This window comes from Mus caroli, unplaced genomic scaffold (genome assembly GCF_978045245.1).
Source record: "Mus caroli unplaced genomic scaffold, Mus_caroli_1 scaffold_2, whole genome shotgun sequence".
Lineage (NCBI taxonomy): Eukaryota > Metazoa > Chordata > Mammalia > Rodentia > Muridae > Mus > Mus caroli.
Window position 1 is genome coordinate 46971764 of NW_028227257.1, and position 16127 is coordinate 46987890.

General features: G+C 43.1%; 1 protein-coding gene across 3 annotated transcripts in view; it reads left to right on the plus strand.

The window, feature by feature from the left end:
* Positions 1-15813, plus strand: part of Fermt1 (FERM domain containing kindlin 1) — a 47034-nt gene extending 31221 nt beyond the window's left edge. For all 3 annotated transcript variants that reach the window (XM_085833902.1, XM_021150110.3, XM_021150117.3), the window contains 6 exons: positions 1260-1384; positions 2363-2469; positions 3802-4023; positions 4604-4728; positions 8711-8852; positions 13242-15813. In XM_085833902.1, coding sequence (XP_085690028.1) covers positions 1260-1384; positions 2363-2469; positions 3802-4023; positions 4604-4728; positions 8711-8852; positions 13242-13415 — 895 coding nt within the window. In that variant the 3' untranslated portion in view covers positions 13416-15813. The remainder of the gene's footprint in view (positions 1-1259; positions 1385-2362; positions 2470-3801; positions 4024-4603; positions 4729-8710; positions 8853-13241) is intronic.
* The last annotated feature ends 314 nt before the right edge of the window (positions 15814-16127 follow it).

The following is a 16127-nucleotide window of genomic DNA, read 5'->3' on the forward strand; positions in this document are numbered from 1 at the left end:
CTCATGGCAATGATCTCACACTGGAACCCCAAATCCGTCCAGGTTGATGAGTCAGATATGCACAGGTCTGTCTATGTCAATCATACCTCAATACAGGGTTTGAATGATTTTTAACCTGGCATACAAAGTAATGCATCATGGTACCTTCCCAGTTAAGTGTCATTATACTTTCTTCTCCTTAATTCCCCTCCACTGCCCCTCCCCAGTAAAGTGGGTTTATAAAAATAGTAATGACTGAGGATGTAGTTCAATGATAAGAGTGTCTACCTAGTGTGCCAGGTCCTAGTTCAGCCCTAAAAACCATAAAGGGAGATAAAAAGTCAGAATGCTTTTGAGACATGGTAACATATATTTGTTAAAGATCATCTAATTTAAGAGCTATGGTGAGTTTGAAACCTACTGATTAAAAAAATTTTTTTAAGATTTATTTATTTATTTTATGTGAGTACACTGTTGCTTTTTTCAGACACACCAGAAGAGGGCATCTGATCCCATTACAGATGGCTGTAAGCCACTATGTGGTTGCTGGGAATTGAACTCAGGACCTCTGAGTCGGTGCTCTTAACCACTGAGCCATCTCTCCAGGACCCCTGATTTAAAAATTTTAAATCAGTATATTCTAACTTTCCTAAGTGAGTGGCTGGCTTGAGAGAAGATGAAAATTAGTAGTTCTGTCTCAACAAATACTTGTACAAGCAGGGCCACGGCATCATGGTTCAGCAATCACAGCTAGGATAAGCCTGTTGCGATTTGAGTAAGTAAAAGCTTCCTTTCTTGAAATGGGCTACATATTACATTCACTTTATGTGTTTGTGTAGGTTCAATAATGTTTTAGTAGTGCAGTGTTACTGTAATATAAATACTTACACACACATCAAGGAGTCTAGTACTCAATTTTTTTTCTTCTAAATGAGATGCGGCAGAAGAAGAACATGGACCAAAGAGGCCTGACTCCCAGCTCCTGGGCCTTTGAATTTATTTGCATTCATGTGTGCATTGCACAGCGATGGTTCATTTCTTGCTTTTATGTTAGTGGTCTGGGGATGCAGCTTGGTAGGATGGCACTTACTCAGCATGCACAGAGCCCGAGGTTTGATCCTCAGAACCATTAAAAAAAAATAGAAGTAAAACCAGAAATTTGAAAATCATTTTAAAAAACTAAAGAACATGCTATCTCAAGGCCTTGATCCACTCAAACTTTGCAATATGTTCTGCAGTTCTAACTGGCAATGAAATATTTGCTATATTGTCATTTGCAGGCCCAAGAAGCTGATGTTAAAAGCCTGCAAGCAATACTGGTTTGTCTTTAAAGACACATCTATAGCCTACTTTAAAAATAAGGAGCTTGAACAAGGAGAGCCAATAGAGAAGCTAAACATTAGAGGTAAGAGACTCTTGCACATCACTGTGGTGCAGACTGAAAACACGGTGGCAGCAGGATCCAGAAGAACCTATGAGCCTTGCTGCTTGTCAAGTGGAAGTTCCTCTCCATCACAGGGCATGGCCAGTCATTGCATGGAGTCTGTGCTGTGCTCTCCCTGCTCATCCAGCATGTGAGGCTGTCCGATTCAAAACCAGTTGTGTTCAGGAGTTCAAGAACTCTATGGTACACCATGTACTTTTGTGCAAGGCTCCTAGTTCTATCCCAAGACTACAGAAGAGGAAAAAAAAAATGCCAAGAAATTTTGTGTTTCGTTCTTAATTACATTAGTGTCCATTCTCGTGTCTGTGACTGCGAGTGTATTGGTGTCTCTGCTCCTGAGTTATTTAATCAGCAGTATACTCAGCTCTGCTGTCATTGTAGCAGAGAATCACTTGTGCTTTGATCTCTTTTAAATTTTGTATTTGTACCAGGAGTGGGGATAACAACCTGAGGCAGAAAGATTATGGATTCAAGGTCAGCCTAAGCTACACAGCAAATTCAAGGCCAGCCTGGGATACATTGAGATCTTGTGTGTGTGTGTGTGTGTGTGTATATATATATATACATACATACATATACACATAGATATACATATATACATATATACACACATATGTATGTGTGTGTATATGTGTATATGTATATGTGTGTATATATATGTATATGTGTATATGTATGTATGTATACATAATTATTCCTAACAAGATAGTCAATATCATCCTAAAAAATGAATTCAATTGATTTTTAGAGAAAATAATAAAATTGTATTTTTATCCATGCTGTTTATAAGCCTTGTTAGTCTTCCTTAAATTATTGTTATTGGTTGCTCCTCTGGCTTTCGCTTATGATCAAGTCTTTGCTGTAGCAAAGACTTTATGTTGACATTTATTACAACAGATTTCTCGGCACTCAGTTTTGCCCCTCCATTTTGTTCTCCAGGCTGTGAAATTGTGCCAGATGTGAATGTATCGGGGAGAAAATTTGGAATCAAGTTACTAATCCCCGTTGCTGATGGTATGAATGAAGTGTATTTGAGATGTGACCACGTAAGTAAAGCCTCCAAGTCCCATCACTTCCTCTGTATTCAGACTAGGAGCAAGGGCTGACGAGATGGCTCAGTGAGTAAAGGGGTGTGCTGCAAGCTAGATGATCTGAGTTCAATTTCCTGGACTCACATAGTAGAAGGAAATATCTTATCCTTGTCTTCTGACCTCCTCCACTCATGAACCAGGATACACATTGCACTTACCCATCACACACACAAAAATAAATACATCATACATACATCATGCATACATACATACATACATACATACAATTTAATACTAGAGCAAAACCTACAAATAACTTATTGATTTTCATATAATGGTTAAGTTTCATAAACACATCAAAATTAGAATTACTGTTCAGCCAAAATTGCATTTAAAACACCTAACCTACAAACATCCCAGCTTAGCCTACTTAGGGATGCTTGGAACACATACATTAGCCTACACATAGGCTGAGTCACCTAAAACAAAGCCTATATTACAGCAAAGTATTAAATACTATATGTAAGGTATTGAATTCTCCACACAAAGGGAAAAATACTGATCATTAAGCCAAGTTTTCACGTCACGGCAAAACTGAAGGCCTTTCTATAGAACTGTATAAATAGCAGCCATATAGAAACAGTATCTCAAGCTGCTGCCCTGTAACAGACATGTGTTGCACTGATGTTCCAAAACACCTGAATTTTGGCTGGAGTCGTCTGATGTTCCAGACTGCTCTTAGCTGGCTGCCTCTGACTGAACACAGGCTTAGCTAGGCTTGGCTCCTTGCTGCAGTTTGAGCTGACTTATTTTTTTTATGGGTCCCAGACTGCATAGACCAGGCTTTAAAGACTAATAGGAACTACCATTGACTGGTTCAAATTCCATGCAAAGCCCTGATTGCCTCCTTAGGGTTGGAATCTTCACCTAGGAGAGATAAGGTTACAAATAATACAGAAAGCTGGTGGGGGAGGGGTTCTTCATCATGTATGTCAGCCATGTTATGAAAATGGAAATCAGATCTATGAAGCTCTCTGGAAGTCTGAAGCTTCATTTGTCTGCATAGTTCAGGACTCCTATGTCTCCTTGCATCATGTCACAAAGTTCCCTGTGCGGAATGGCTCAAAGCATGCTGGGTGATGCATTCAATGATTAACAGCCACTCTGAGCATGTGTACCTCACATATTTCTTTGACCAGAAGGTGATATCTTTGTATCATAGCCCAAGGTCTCTATTGCTTCTCGACCTTCTGGCTATGATCAAGAGAGCCAAGCTCTGTTGTGTCTGTGGCAAAGTGGCCCTGTCACAGGTGAACCTGCTTCTAAGTTCTCTGGCTTTTGTTTCAGGAGGATCAATATGCCCGGTGGATGGCTGCCTGCATCTTGGCATCAAAGGGTAAAACCATGGCAGACAGCTCCTATCAGCCAGAGGTCGTCAGCATCCTTTCATTTCTCAAGATGAAAAACCGCAACTCATCACCTCTGGTGGCTTCCAGTCTTGAAAACATGGATATGAACCCGGAATGTTTAGTATCGCCCCGCTGTGCAAAAAAGCACAAGTCTAAACAGGTTCTCGCCTGCTTGGTTGTTTTATACAATACTTATGTGCTAAAAGAAAAGGAGGGACTGCATCCAATTAAGGCCATCACCATGAAAAATTAATAGAAGGTTAATAGAAAAAAATTGACTATGCACTGGTTAGTAGACAATGTGATAGAATCATTGTTGATTTTGTTAGAAATTATTTTACTGCTGTTTGAATATAGCAATAATCCTGGGTTGAACCTAATTAAGGATAAAGTCATTTAATCCTTACAAATTAGGAATCAAAATTATGCTTTCATAGAGTGGGTTCAAAGTTGCACAGGTAAAACTATTCCAATGGAATCAATGCTGAAGAGAAAGCCACTTGAATGAACCCTAGAAATGTGTGGGTGTTCCCTGATCTTGGCCCTCCTTCTACTTAATCAGTTTCATAACTCGGCAGAAAGTAGAAAGGGAATTAGTTCATTAGTTAATAGAATGAGCCGTCTGTGCAGAGTTCAGTGGAGCCCTGTATGTATCGTTCTCACTGGGGATCTGGATCACGAAGAGTGGTTACAAAGCAACAGCACTGTGAAGTAGAGTTTGATCTCTCATTTCTGTTTAGCTGGCAGCCCGGATCCTGGAAGCTCACCATAACGTAGCCCAGATGCCTCTGGTCGAAGCCAAACTGCAGTTCATCCAGGCCTGGCAATCCTTACCTGAGTTCGGCCTCACCTACTACCTTGTCAGGTGACTACAGGGTCCATCTTCCATCCAACCATAGGTGGCTTTCTGGAAGCCTGCTACTGTTCTCACTTAGTCTAGAATGTCAAGTTCTTCTTATTTTAGAATGTTGCCATTTTACAAATGGCCCAAGTACACTGACTGCCCTTAAGAATCTTGTATACCTTCTGCTCAGTGAGTCAACACTCCCTGAAACTCAGCTAAATCTAGGGGAAAATGTTCACATTTTACAAAGAAATTGTGTTCTTTTAGGCTAACCACCTGGACCAAACCAAAAGGAGAGTGCCAGCTGCTGAGTTGGTGCCACATGTGACTTCCCTCATGTCAAGTTTCTCTCCCTGTCTTGTATCTCACACAGTGGCCCTTGTGTGGCTTTGTAGAGTTTTGGGTTTCCAGACAAATGTCCTAAAAAACACATGAATTATGTTCCCCAGCCTTTCCAGATACAGACCCTTTTCCTGCGGATCACAGGAGATTGCTGGGTCTGAATGCCCTGTGTGTGGCTCATCTGTTATTACTTTCTTATATTTTACAAATGAGAATGTATTTTCTTCTATGGAAAAATAAGTTACATAATTCATCCAAGTTTACTCAATAGTCAAAGATACTGACACTAGTAATTTGTACCAGTATGATGGCTGTGTCTATCATTTAGAGTATGATTCTCCCAAGTGTGTCCATAGACAGGCTTATCAATTGATGCTTTCATCAAATCCAGCTTCTACTACTCCCTTCTTTCTAGAACCTTCCAGATCGCTCCAATTATTTTCCCAACTTCAAGTACTCTTTTTTTCTTAAGCCAACTGAGTCTACTTTTTTAAGTAAGGAAGAATGGTAGCAAGCAGTATGTCACAATCTCATTTCACAACGTGGCTGATGGGCTTGTGCTGTAAGATGTTATACACAAAGGTACATTTTCCCTTAGTTCTGGCCAAACATCTGGTTCCTCCTGCCTCTACTAACAAGAGAATATGTTCACAGTTCTTTATCTACTTCCTTCTCATTTAACTTTTGCTTACACATTTTGTCCCCAAAACCAATTCCTTCTGCTTTATTCACCACAACAAAAAGGTTAAGGGGAATGGCACAGGGTGACACATCCTTATCAGCCCACTAATCAAGATAAGGACAAGAGAACTTTGTGTTTAAGAGTAGCCTGAAGACCAGCCTGAGCTACATAGCCAGACACTATCTCAAAGCATCGATGACTAGGGATGTAGCACAGTGGTAGAGTGTTCAAGGCCCCAGGTTCCATCCCAAGCACAAAGAAGAAAAAAAGATGGAGAGAGGACAAAGTTGTATTGGCTACTCACATATAAGCATACACATGTGTGCATGTATAGACACATGGCTCATTCTTACCTGTAACTCAGAGGTCAGCACACAGTGGAAAGCAGGGGATACTTGAACCAACAAGGCGTACCATTCAGTCCCACATCTTCCCATGCTAACTTCTGACCCTAGGCATTTGCATTGCTCGTCCCAAGATTGAGCTTTGGAGCATGCTAGGGAGCATCTGGACTTACTCTGTTGAGCAAATCCAACAGGGAAACAGTGTGAGTCACGTGGTAATCAGTTGTAAAGTATAGACAGGCCCTGCACAGCTATCCCACGCCATGACTTCTCCTGTTGCCCGTTAGTCCTGCCAGATCCTACACCTGTAACCTCCAAAATTTGTTTATAAAGATGTTGAGGCAGAAGCCCAAGGTATAGTTTTTAAAAATCTATATTTTCCAAGGCTAGAACAGGGCTAGAAGGAAGGGCTAGAACAGACTCCATGTGTAGGATGACAGGCAGCAGCAGGGACTTGGCCATCCTCAGGAAACTGGGCCTGTGCAACACAACTTCCTGGAAGCTAGAGAGCAGCCCAAGGGGGCTTCATACACTAAAGTAAGACATGCATTAAGTTTTGATATTAAATTCTGAGGGGGCTACTGGTGTAGCTCAGTTGGTAGAGAGTTTGCTTAGCTTGCACAAAGTGCTGAGTTCAATCCCCAGTATTTCATAAAATTGTGCATGGTGGTGTACACTTGTAATCCCAGCTCTTGAGAAATGGAAGCAAGAGAGTCAGCCTGGACTACATAAGACCCTGACTCTAAAGATTTATTTATTTATTCAAAATAAAGACTTGAGGTAAAAGAACAAATAATAAAAGGTATAGAAATGATCCTAGTAAAGTAGATAGAGATAAGAAGGATGAAAAGTGGCTTGTTCAATTAGAATGGTACCCAGCTTGCTTTTCTCTCTTCCATAACATCCACACTGCTATCAGCCGCCCATCCTCACATCCTCCCTTGCTACCCCTGTGTCTGTTCCCTGTCCAGCAGAATTCCTCCAGCATGTTGAACCCACTCCAAGCATGTCTCTCCCCACTCCCAGCCTTCCACTTGTCATCAAGGTCATCTGCCGGTCACCCTTGACCTTTGCTGAATCCGGTGGCTCACTCTGAGCCCTTGTACCTCAAGACCTCTTGGCAACCTTTGTCTGTAAAGCATGCCTTTGACTACCAACACAGCAGCCCTCCCTAGTCACCCTCCTCCCTCTCTGGCCAGTTCTTTTAATCTCCTCTCCTGGTTTATTCTTGACTCCTCGGTTTCTTACAATACTGGAATGCACAAGCCCACGGAGCTTAAACCACTGCTCAAACTCTACTTACTCTTGGGGCTCAGCTATTTGTTTAGCTTCCTTTATATAAGGAGTTTGTGGCTCTGAGATGCGCATCCTGAGCCAGGAACCCTCTCTAAAACTGCAAATTTATCCATCCAACCATATCAGAGTGTCTAATGAGTTGGCATCTCATCTTACCATGTCTAAAACTCCTAATCTTTCCCCGCTAAAGCCTTTCCTTGAATTATTCTGCACCTCACTAAATGAAAACTCTTCTTATAGATGTGTTCCAACTTTTTCTTGACTCTCTGGTCTCTGTTGCATTGACATCATGTATTCTGGCAAATCCTACCAGCTCTGCCTCCAAAGTACACAGAGAATCTCACCACCACCACCACCACCACCACCACCACCACCACCACCACCTAGGCAGTACCAGGTGACATTACTTAGTCTTCCTGCTGCTAGCCTTTTCTTCCAAAATACCAGGCAGAGTGAGTCTTATAAAACCTAAGACAGCCCATGCTAAGCCTTTGCTCAAAACAACCTAGAGTCTTTCTGTGTCCCTCAAAGTCAGCTCGTTTTTGCAGCTTATGTCTCTGTGTCTATTCCTCTGCCCTACTCATGCAAGCCTGCTACCCTGGCCTCCTGGCAGTCCTTAAGTATACTCATACACATAATCAGCTGTACCCTCTGCCTGGACAACTTCGTCCAGATATCCATGTAGCTCCCTGACCCAGGCATTGACTCTGGTTCTGTCATCTCCTTTTCTGACCTCTATCTAAAATGGTACTCGCATGGTCAAAGTCCCAATCATGCTTCACTTTGTTCCTGTTATCTCATCTGGCATGTGGACTTCACTTATCCACGCTCTTTACTCCCTGCTGGTCAGGAATATTCTACCTGCTCAGCCTAGAACCCAGTGGTGCTGATTTTGTATAATGTGATTTGACTTCCTCTAATTTCACTTTCTTATGATGTCATCTTCTTTTAAAGACAATCTTCAGGAAAGTTTTAATTCCCTCCAATTCTTCATAACTTCTTTATCACCATAATAGAGCTTTCCTTTAGGAAGCAGGTTGCCCATTGCCCTTTTTTCTGAGACAATTTAGAAATGTTATGAGGTGGCCTTTAAGAAAATGTGTGTGGGGCCAGCAAGCTGGCTCAGCAGGTAAAAGCCACACAAGCCTGGTGACCTGAGTTTCCAGAACCCACACAAAGGTGGAAGGAGAGATCTGACACCATAAAGTTGTCGACTGACCTCTACATGTGCTTTGCACCCACACCTACACATCATGCATACAAACAATAATAATAAGTGATTTTAAAGAAATTGTATATGTATGACGGTTGTTCCCTTAATTTACACTATTATTTTCAGATTTAAAGGAAGCAAAAAAGATGACATCCTGGGAGTTTCATACAACAGGTTGATTAGAATCGATGCAGTCACTGGGGTACCAGTTACAACGTGGAGATTCGCCAATATGAAGCAGTGGAATGTCAACTGGGAAATCCGGCAGGTGAGGCAGAGCTTCTGACTGTCCATCTCATCTGTAAATGCACAGTCTCCAAGATTCCGCTTACTCTGATTTTTTTTTAAAGGTCCCTTTATAGTTAGAACTATGGAGCTATGGACATGCGATATTGCCTAAAATACTAGCCTGTATTTCTGGATAGTTTCCTAACAAGTCTAGACCCAGAGTTCTTCGGTTAACACTGTCAGCTGGCTTAGCATCTATGAAGATTCTCCATATAGATTATAAAACTGCTGTGCAGTTGGTTCCATTTTCATAAACTCACCATAGGATTATATGTGGTTAAGCACAGTCATTACTTAGCAGAAACTCCCTTAGATGAGCCCTATATAAAGAAAATCCATGAAAGCCTCATCTACCTGTGGAACCACAGGTTTAGTTGCCTACCCAGAGAACAGCCCAGGCCCAGGAGGAGAGTAGTGCTGGAGGCACACTAGAAATGCCCAGAGATGACCAAGGAAAGCTTGCCCTATGAGATGAGCTCTTGAGCCCACAGCTGTGGAGCTTTTCCCTTCGTTTTACAACCTATATGAGCTATATTTAGGCCAATACCAAGTGTACATCATAGAAAATTCTAGATAAAGTTAGAGGTACCTTAGTATTCTACTGATGATACCGAATAGTTTGATGCAACTGGTATAAAAATTTATTCTTGTGGGGCCTGGAGAGATGGCTCCGCAGTTAAGAGCACTGGTTGCTCTTCCAGAGATCCTAAGTTCAATTCCCAGCAACCACATAATGGCTCACAACCATCTGTAATGGGATCCGATGCCCTCTTCTGGTGTGTCAGCAACAGTGTACTCATATACACTAAACAAATCTTTTTCTTTTAAAAAAAATCTATTTTTCAGGGAGTGGGGGGATGAAGAGATAGCTTAGCAGTTAAGAGCTGATCTTCCAGAGGACCCGGGTTCAGTTCCCAGCACCCACATGGTAGTTCAAAACTGTGTGTAACTCACACCCTTACACAGACATTCATGTGGTCAAAAACACCAATGGCACATGAAATAAAAGTAAATAAATCACTTTTTAAACCTATCTTGCAGATGGCAGGATGGCTCATTGGTTGAGAGTGCACACTATGTAAGCTTGAGGGACCTAGATTTGAATCCTTAGCATCCATGTAAAACATTAGGCACAACTATAAATTCATGTAACCTCGGCATTGAAGAGTGAAGTCAGGCACATCTCAGGAGCTTGTGAGCAGCATACCGAGCTCAAACCTGGAGCTTTTGTTCAGCGGCAGACCCTGCCCTAAAGGAGTTAAGTAGAGAGTGATAGGGTAGAACATGATCATGTTCTCCGGCCTCCTCATGAATGCACATGGGTGCATGCACATACACAGCCACCCCAGCACACACACCAAATACAAACACATCTATCTTCCATCGTTCCTTTTACATTCTCGTTTTTCTACAGGAAAACCAGCACCATGAAGGAGCAGTAAGAGACCCACACTATTTTCAGAATGCTAGATTCCTCTTGGCCTTGGCCATGTTATCTGTCTGATAACACATGCATAGAATGAAGGTCAGAAAGTAGATCTAATGCCTTAATAATATAATAATATTACTATCTGGGAGTGGGAACTGAGCATCAGCCATCTTTAAAGATATGCAGGGAACTCCAGGGGAAAGGGGTGAGAACTGGCCATGCTCTAAGTCTTCTAGTGTTCTGAACTTTGTAACTCTCGTGTTGGAAGGAATAAAGGGGTGGTGGCTACTGGAAAACTAAGGCAGGCCTTTTATTCTTCATTAAACACTCTACAGCTGTCTTAGGTTTTTACTGCTGTGAACACACACCATGACCAAGGCAAGTCTTATAAAGACAACATTTAATTGGGGCTGGCTTACAGGTTCAGAGGTTCAGTTCATTATTGTCAAGGCAGAAGCAGGGCAGCATCCAGGCTGTTATGGTGCAGGCAGAGCTGAGAGTTCAGCATCTTCATCTGAAGGCTGCTAGTGGAAGACTCAGTTCCAGGCAGTTAGGATGAGGGTCTTAAGCCCACACCCACAGTGACACACCTACTCCAACAAGGCCACACCTCCTACTAGTGCCACTCCCTGGGCCGAGCATATACAAACCATCACAACAGCGCACAATGGTGTCTCACACCTGTAATCCTAGCACTCAAGAGGCTGAGACAGGAGGATCACTGCAAGTCAGGGTTTCCAGACTAGGCTACAGACAGTGAGACCTCATCTAAAGGAATCCACAAAGCTTCCTGTTCCTGCACACAAAGAGTAATTGGGACATTCTTTAAATATATATATATATCTTTTATTTCAATCATTACAGTGAAAAACTAGGGAGTTTTTAAGCAAAAACTAAAATCTTTAGTATAAAGTTGAAGTCGGAAAAGCCATGGCGTTTCATTAATAGTACTTTGTTCTGGCTGACCCCATTCCCAACTGCATTCCCTCGTGTTTCCTTAGCTCCTCTCACTCAGCTCCTTCCCTCAGATCATCCCTTTCTCTGCTTACCTGTCTAGCCTCAGTGGGAAAAGAAGTGCCTAGGCCTGCGGAGACTTGATGTGCCAGGGTCGGGGGATTCCTCCCTCTTCTCAGAGAAGAAGGGGAGGGGAGGAGGAGAAGGGGACAGTGATCAGTATGTAAAGTGGATGGATGGATGGATGGATGGATGGATGGATGGATGAATGGATGGATGGATGGGCAATCAGACAGACAGACCAACCAACCAACTGACAATTGAAAAGGGACATTCTTTTTTTGTCTTTTTTTTATTATATATTTTCTTATTTACATTTCAAATGCTATCCCAAAGGTCCCCTATACCCTCTGCCTGCCCTGCTCCCCAACCCACTCACTCCCACTTCCTGGCCCTGGTATTCCCCTGTACTGAGGCATAAAATCTTCACAAGACCAAGGGCCTCTCCTCCCAATGATGGCCGACTAGGCCATCTTCTGCTACATATGCAGCTAGAGACACGAGCTCTGGGTGTGCTGGTTTTAGTTCATATTGTTGTTCCTCCTCTAGGGTTGGAGACCTCTTCAGCTCCTTAGGTACTTTCTCTAGTTCCTCCATTGGGGGTCCTATGTTCCATCCAATAGATGACTGTGAACATCCACTTCTGTATTTGCCAGGCACTGGCATAGCCTCATACGAGACAACTATAACAGGGTCCTGTCAACAAAATCTTGTTGGCATATGCAATAGTGTCTGGGTTTGGTGGTTGTTTATGGGATGGATTCCCAGGTGGGGCAGTCTCTGGATGGTCCTTCCTTCTGTCTCAGCTCCGATCTTTGTCTCTGTAACTCCTTCCAGGGGTATTTTGTTCCCCATTCTAAGAAGGAAAAAGTATCCACACTTTGGTCTTCCTTCTTCTTGAGCTTCATGTGTTTTGCAAATTGTATCTTGGGTATTCTAAGTTTCTGGGCTAATATCCGTTTATCAGTGAGTGCATATCATGTGTGTTCTTTTGTGATTGGGTTACCTCACTCAGGATGATATCCTCCAGATCTATCCATTTGCCTAAGAATTTCATGAATTCATTGTTTTTAATTGCTGAGTAGTACTCCATTGTGTAAATGTACCACATTTTCTGTATCCATTCTTCTGTTGAGGGACATCTGGGTCTTTGCAGCTTCTGGCTATTATAAATAAGGCTGCTATGAACATAGTGGAACACGTGTCCTTATTAAAAGTTGGAACATCTTCTGGGTATATGCCCAGAAGAGGTATTGCTGGATCTTCCAGTAGTACTATGTTCAATTTTCTAAGGAACCACCAGACTGATTTCCAGAGTGGTTGTACAAGCTTGCAATCCCACCAACAATGGAGGAGTCTCCCCCTTTCTCCACATCCTTGCCAGCATCTGCTGTCACCTGAATTTTTGATCTTAGCCATTCTGACTGGTGTGAAGTGGAATCTCAGGGTTGTTTTGATTTGCAGTTCCCTGATGATTAAGGATGTTGAACATTTTTTCAGGTGCTTCTCAGCCATTCGGTATTCCTCAGGAGAGAATTCTTTGTTTATCTTTGTACCCCATTTTTAATGGGGTTATTTGATTTTCTGGAGTCCAGCTTCTTGAGTTCTTTGTATATATTGTATATTAGTCCCATATCGGATTTAGGGTTGGTAAAGATCCTTTCCCAATCTGTTGGTGGACTTTTTGTCTTATTGACAGTGTGAAAAGGGATATTCTTAACCTCTGAAAAAACAATGGAAATGCACAATGATTTGCTAGGCACGCATTAGAACTGATACCACAAGAGGGCGCAAAGAGCAAAGACATTTTCCATAAAGCCATTTTTGGTGTTGGAGCCCTTGCTAGTCCTCAGCCTTGGGCACCATCTCCAGCTGCTTTCTCATCCTTCCTTGTCAGAGTTTTTTATCCGTGGCTTACTTTTCCAGGTGGCAATCGAGTTTGACCAAAACGTCTCCATCGCATTCACCTGCCTAAGTGCAGATTGCAAGATTGTCCATGAGTACATTGGTGGCTACATCTTCCTGTCCACCCGATCCAAGGACCAAAACGAAACGCTTGATGAGGACCTCTTCCACAAACTGACTGGCGGTCAGGACTGAAGTGAAGCAGGCCCACTTGGCCTACATGGACTAGGAGTTCCTTCCTGAGTGGGTAGGGTCTGTGGCTTTCCCTGTGTGTAGCTTGCAGAGCAACACAATGTATGCTTACCATCAGATGCCCAGGTCCTGCCTCGTCTAATCGCACTAAACACATCCCTCTCCTTATTGTGCCTCAGGCTGCCAGCAGTAGACTGGGATCCTGCTTCTTTTCCTACAAAGTGGGTGAGGGGGAGAGAGGGCTGGTACCCTATGGATGCTCTAAGGCCCATCATGGCTCTCCACAACGTGGCTTTGCAGGCACAAGTAAGTGCTAACCAGCAGCTGACCTGCTTGTATGCCTCATGGTAAGTCAGCAGTGAGCAGAGATGGGTAATAGGGATGCATAGTGAGTACAAATCTCACTCAACACACTCTGGTCCTTCCTTTACAAAACTGAGTGTAGCTTACATCTTGCCAAAGTGGCAGAGGGAGTCTTGACACCTTTTTTCTTTGGAGGTCAAAGAGATGAGTGGGAAGGAGCAGGTTACAGTGGTCTTCAGCATCATCGGTTTACTGTGACTGTCACATCCGTTAAGGTGACCACTCACCATCTGGTCTAATCGTTGTTCCTCACAGTATGGCTGACATGAGAAGCTCCACTCCTAGGGAATCCTACAGACACACTGAAGTCCTTCTTAAAGACACAGGTGCTGAAGGCATAAATGGGAGCCCAGTCTCAGCCAAGATCCAAGACTCAGTCGATTTGGTTCTGGGCTGGGTCTCAAGAAAACAGGCCTGGTTCTCTGTTAACCAAAAGCACCTTCCACAGAGCTGGAAAGATATAGGTCAGCAGTTAAGAGGGCTTGCTGCTCTTACGGAGGACCTCAGCTGAGTTCCAAGTACCTAGCTTTAAGGGATGCTGATGTCTTCTTCTTCTGTGAGTACCTGCACACACACACACACACACACAAACCCAAGTCCATTCAGGTCTCCGTTCCAGCCAACCAAGCCAAGTAAGAGAAGGCAGGCAAATCTGTTTCAGAGTCCACCATGTTGAAGTTCTGTTTTCAAAGTCGTGTCTGGTCTGGGTTATAAAAAAGTGTTCTTACCACTCAGTTACATTCTGGATGTGGAGTCTGCCTCTATGATCCTTGTCATTTTTCCCTAAACATCTTCAGCTTTGTAAATCACAAGACAATAACAGACTCTCGGGGGCTGTTTTTTGCAGTATCATCCCTGTCCTGCTATAAGCATAAGCCCTTGGCAGCTGCCTGAATGTCATGTTCTGGTTTTTCAGTAGGAGGGAATGAGTGGGTTTTGAGTAAGTGGATTGCAGCCTCAGAGCTAAAGGGAGGTGTTTTCTATTGTCGATACACAGCCTTCTCCTTCCACACGAACTCAGACTGCACAGTTAGAGCAAGAGCTTTCCTTGAACTTGGCCTTGGCCTGTTTTAGGGTTTTGGATGGAGCCCAGAGACCTTCAAGCCTCAGCTGTTGCTTTGTTTCCCAACAAGGCCACCTGGGAAGGGAGAGTTCTGCAATTCTCAGAAGTCAGTCCTGGCCTGAGACCACTGATGTGAGCCAGGAGAACCTTCTGGAGGTTTCTTTTAGCCTTTCCAGATACCCACTGAATTTCTGGGGCTCAGTTTTGATTGGAAATACTTTAAGCATTTGGAAGATCTGGTTCCCATCATCAAGAACTTAATTTGGGGTGTTTTCCCACAGTCGAGTATGTTAAGTGCTGCAGGAAACATGGTGCTGTCTTTTCCTCTGCTGTCCTGGGCTCTGCTGTTTAGGGCCTAGACAGGGTGCAGTATACTCCTGGGTGCACTACACTAGGCTGGGTGGAGTATACACACAGTGTGCATGCCTTTAATCCCAGAACTCAGGAGGCAGATGCAGGCAGACATCTGTGAGTCTGAGGCCTGCCAGGGCTCCATAATTTTTCAAATGAAAAATATTTGCATGCTAGAACCTAGACAGATCTTTCAAATCCTGGTCACAATGACCTCCTTGATTACATGTCACCTTGATTACATGTTGCCCATGAGAATTCAGCTTCCCTAGTCTGCCAGACCAGCCCTTCAGGTCAGCCCCTCCATTGCTTTGTATGGTTGGCTGAGATTTCTGTGAAACTCCTGGAGGAGTTAGCTCCCAATGTTATGCTGTTTTAGGTAGCATTTCTCCCGTGGTTATACAGCTACATCTCAAAGGAATAAATTGGTATAAGAGGAAAAGGCTAAATGCCATTGTTCTAAAGAAAAGTCTGGTCCCCTTTTTTAGGAAGAGGTGGTTAACATTTGGATACAAATGGTCAGGTGACTTGTCCTTGCTGAAATTTTAATTTGTTTGTCACACACACACACACATCCCATTCGCTATATTACCTGCCATAGATGCTGAAATCTGCACTGTATTATTTATATGACTTTAAATTTGATTTTTATATGTATTTGAATATAGTTCAGTTGTGTCCTATCCTGCCTGCTGTCTTGTTTAAAGGTGACCATTCTCTCTGCTATGAAGGGAGAGCCCACTCAGGCCTGCCATGTGTCTCTGTACACCAAGATTCCAGCTCCTTCTCCAGGAAACTAGTGTGTGCTTGGCCTTGAGTTCTAAGATGTCAACTAAGACCTTTTCTTAGTCTTTGCTTTTAGCTCTTCTCTCATTGGTGGGTATCAGATACCCTGTCCTATCCTCACCGTGGCCTGTCTTGCCCCTTTCTAGATCTTG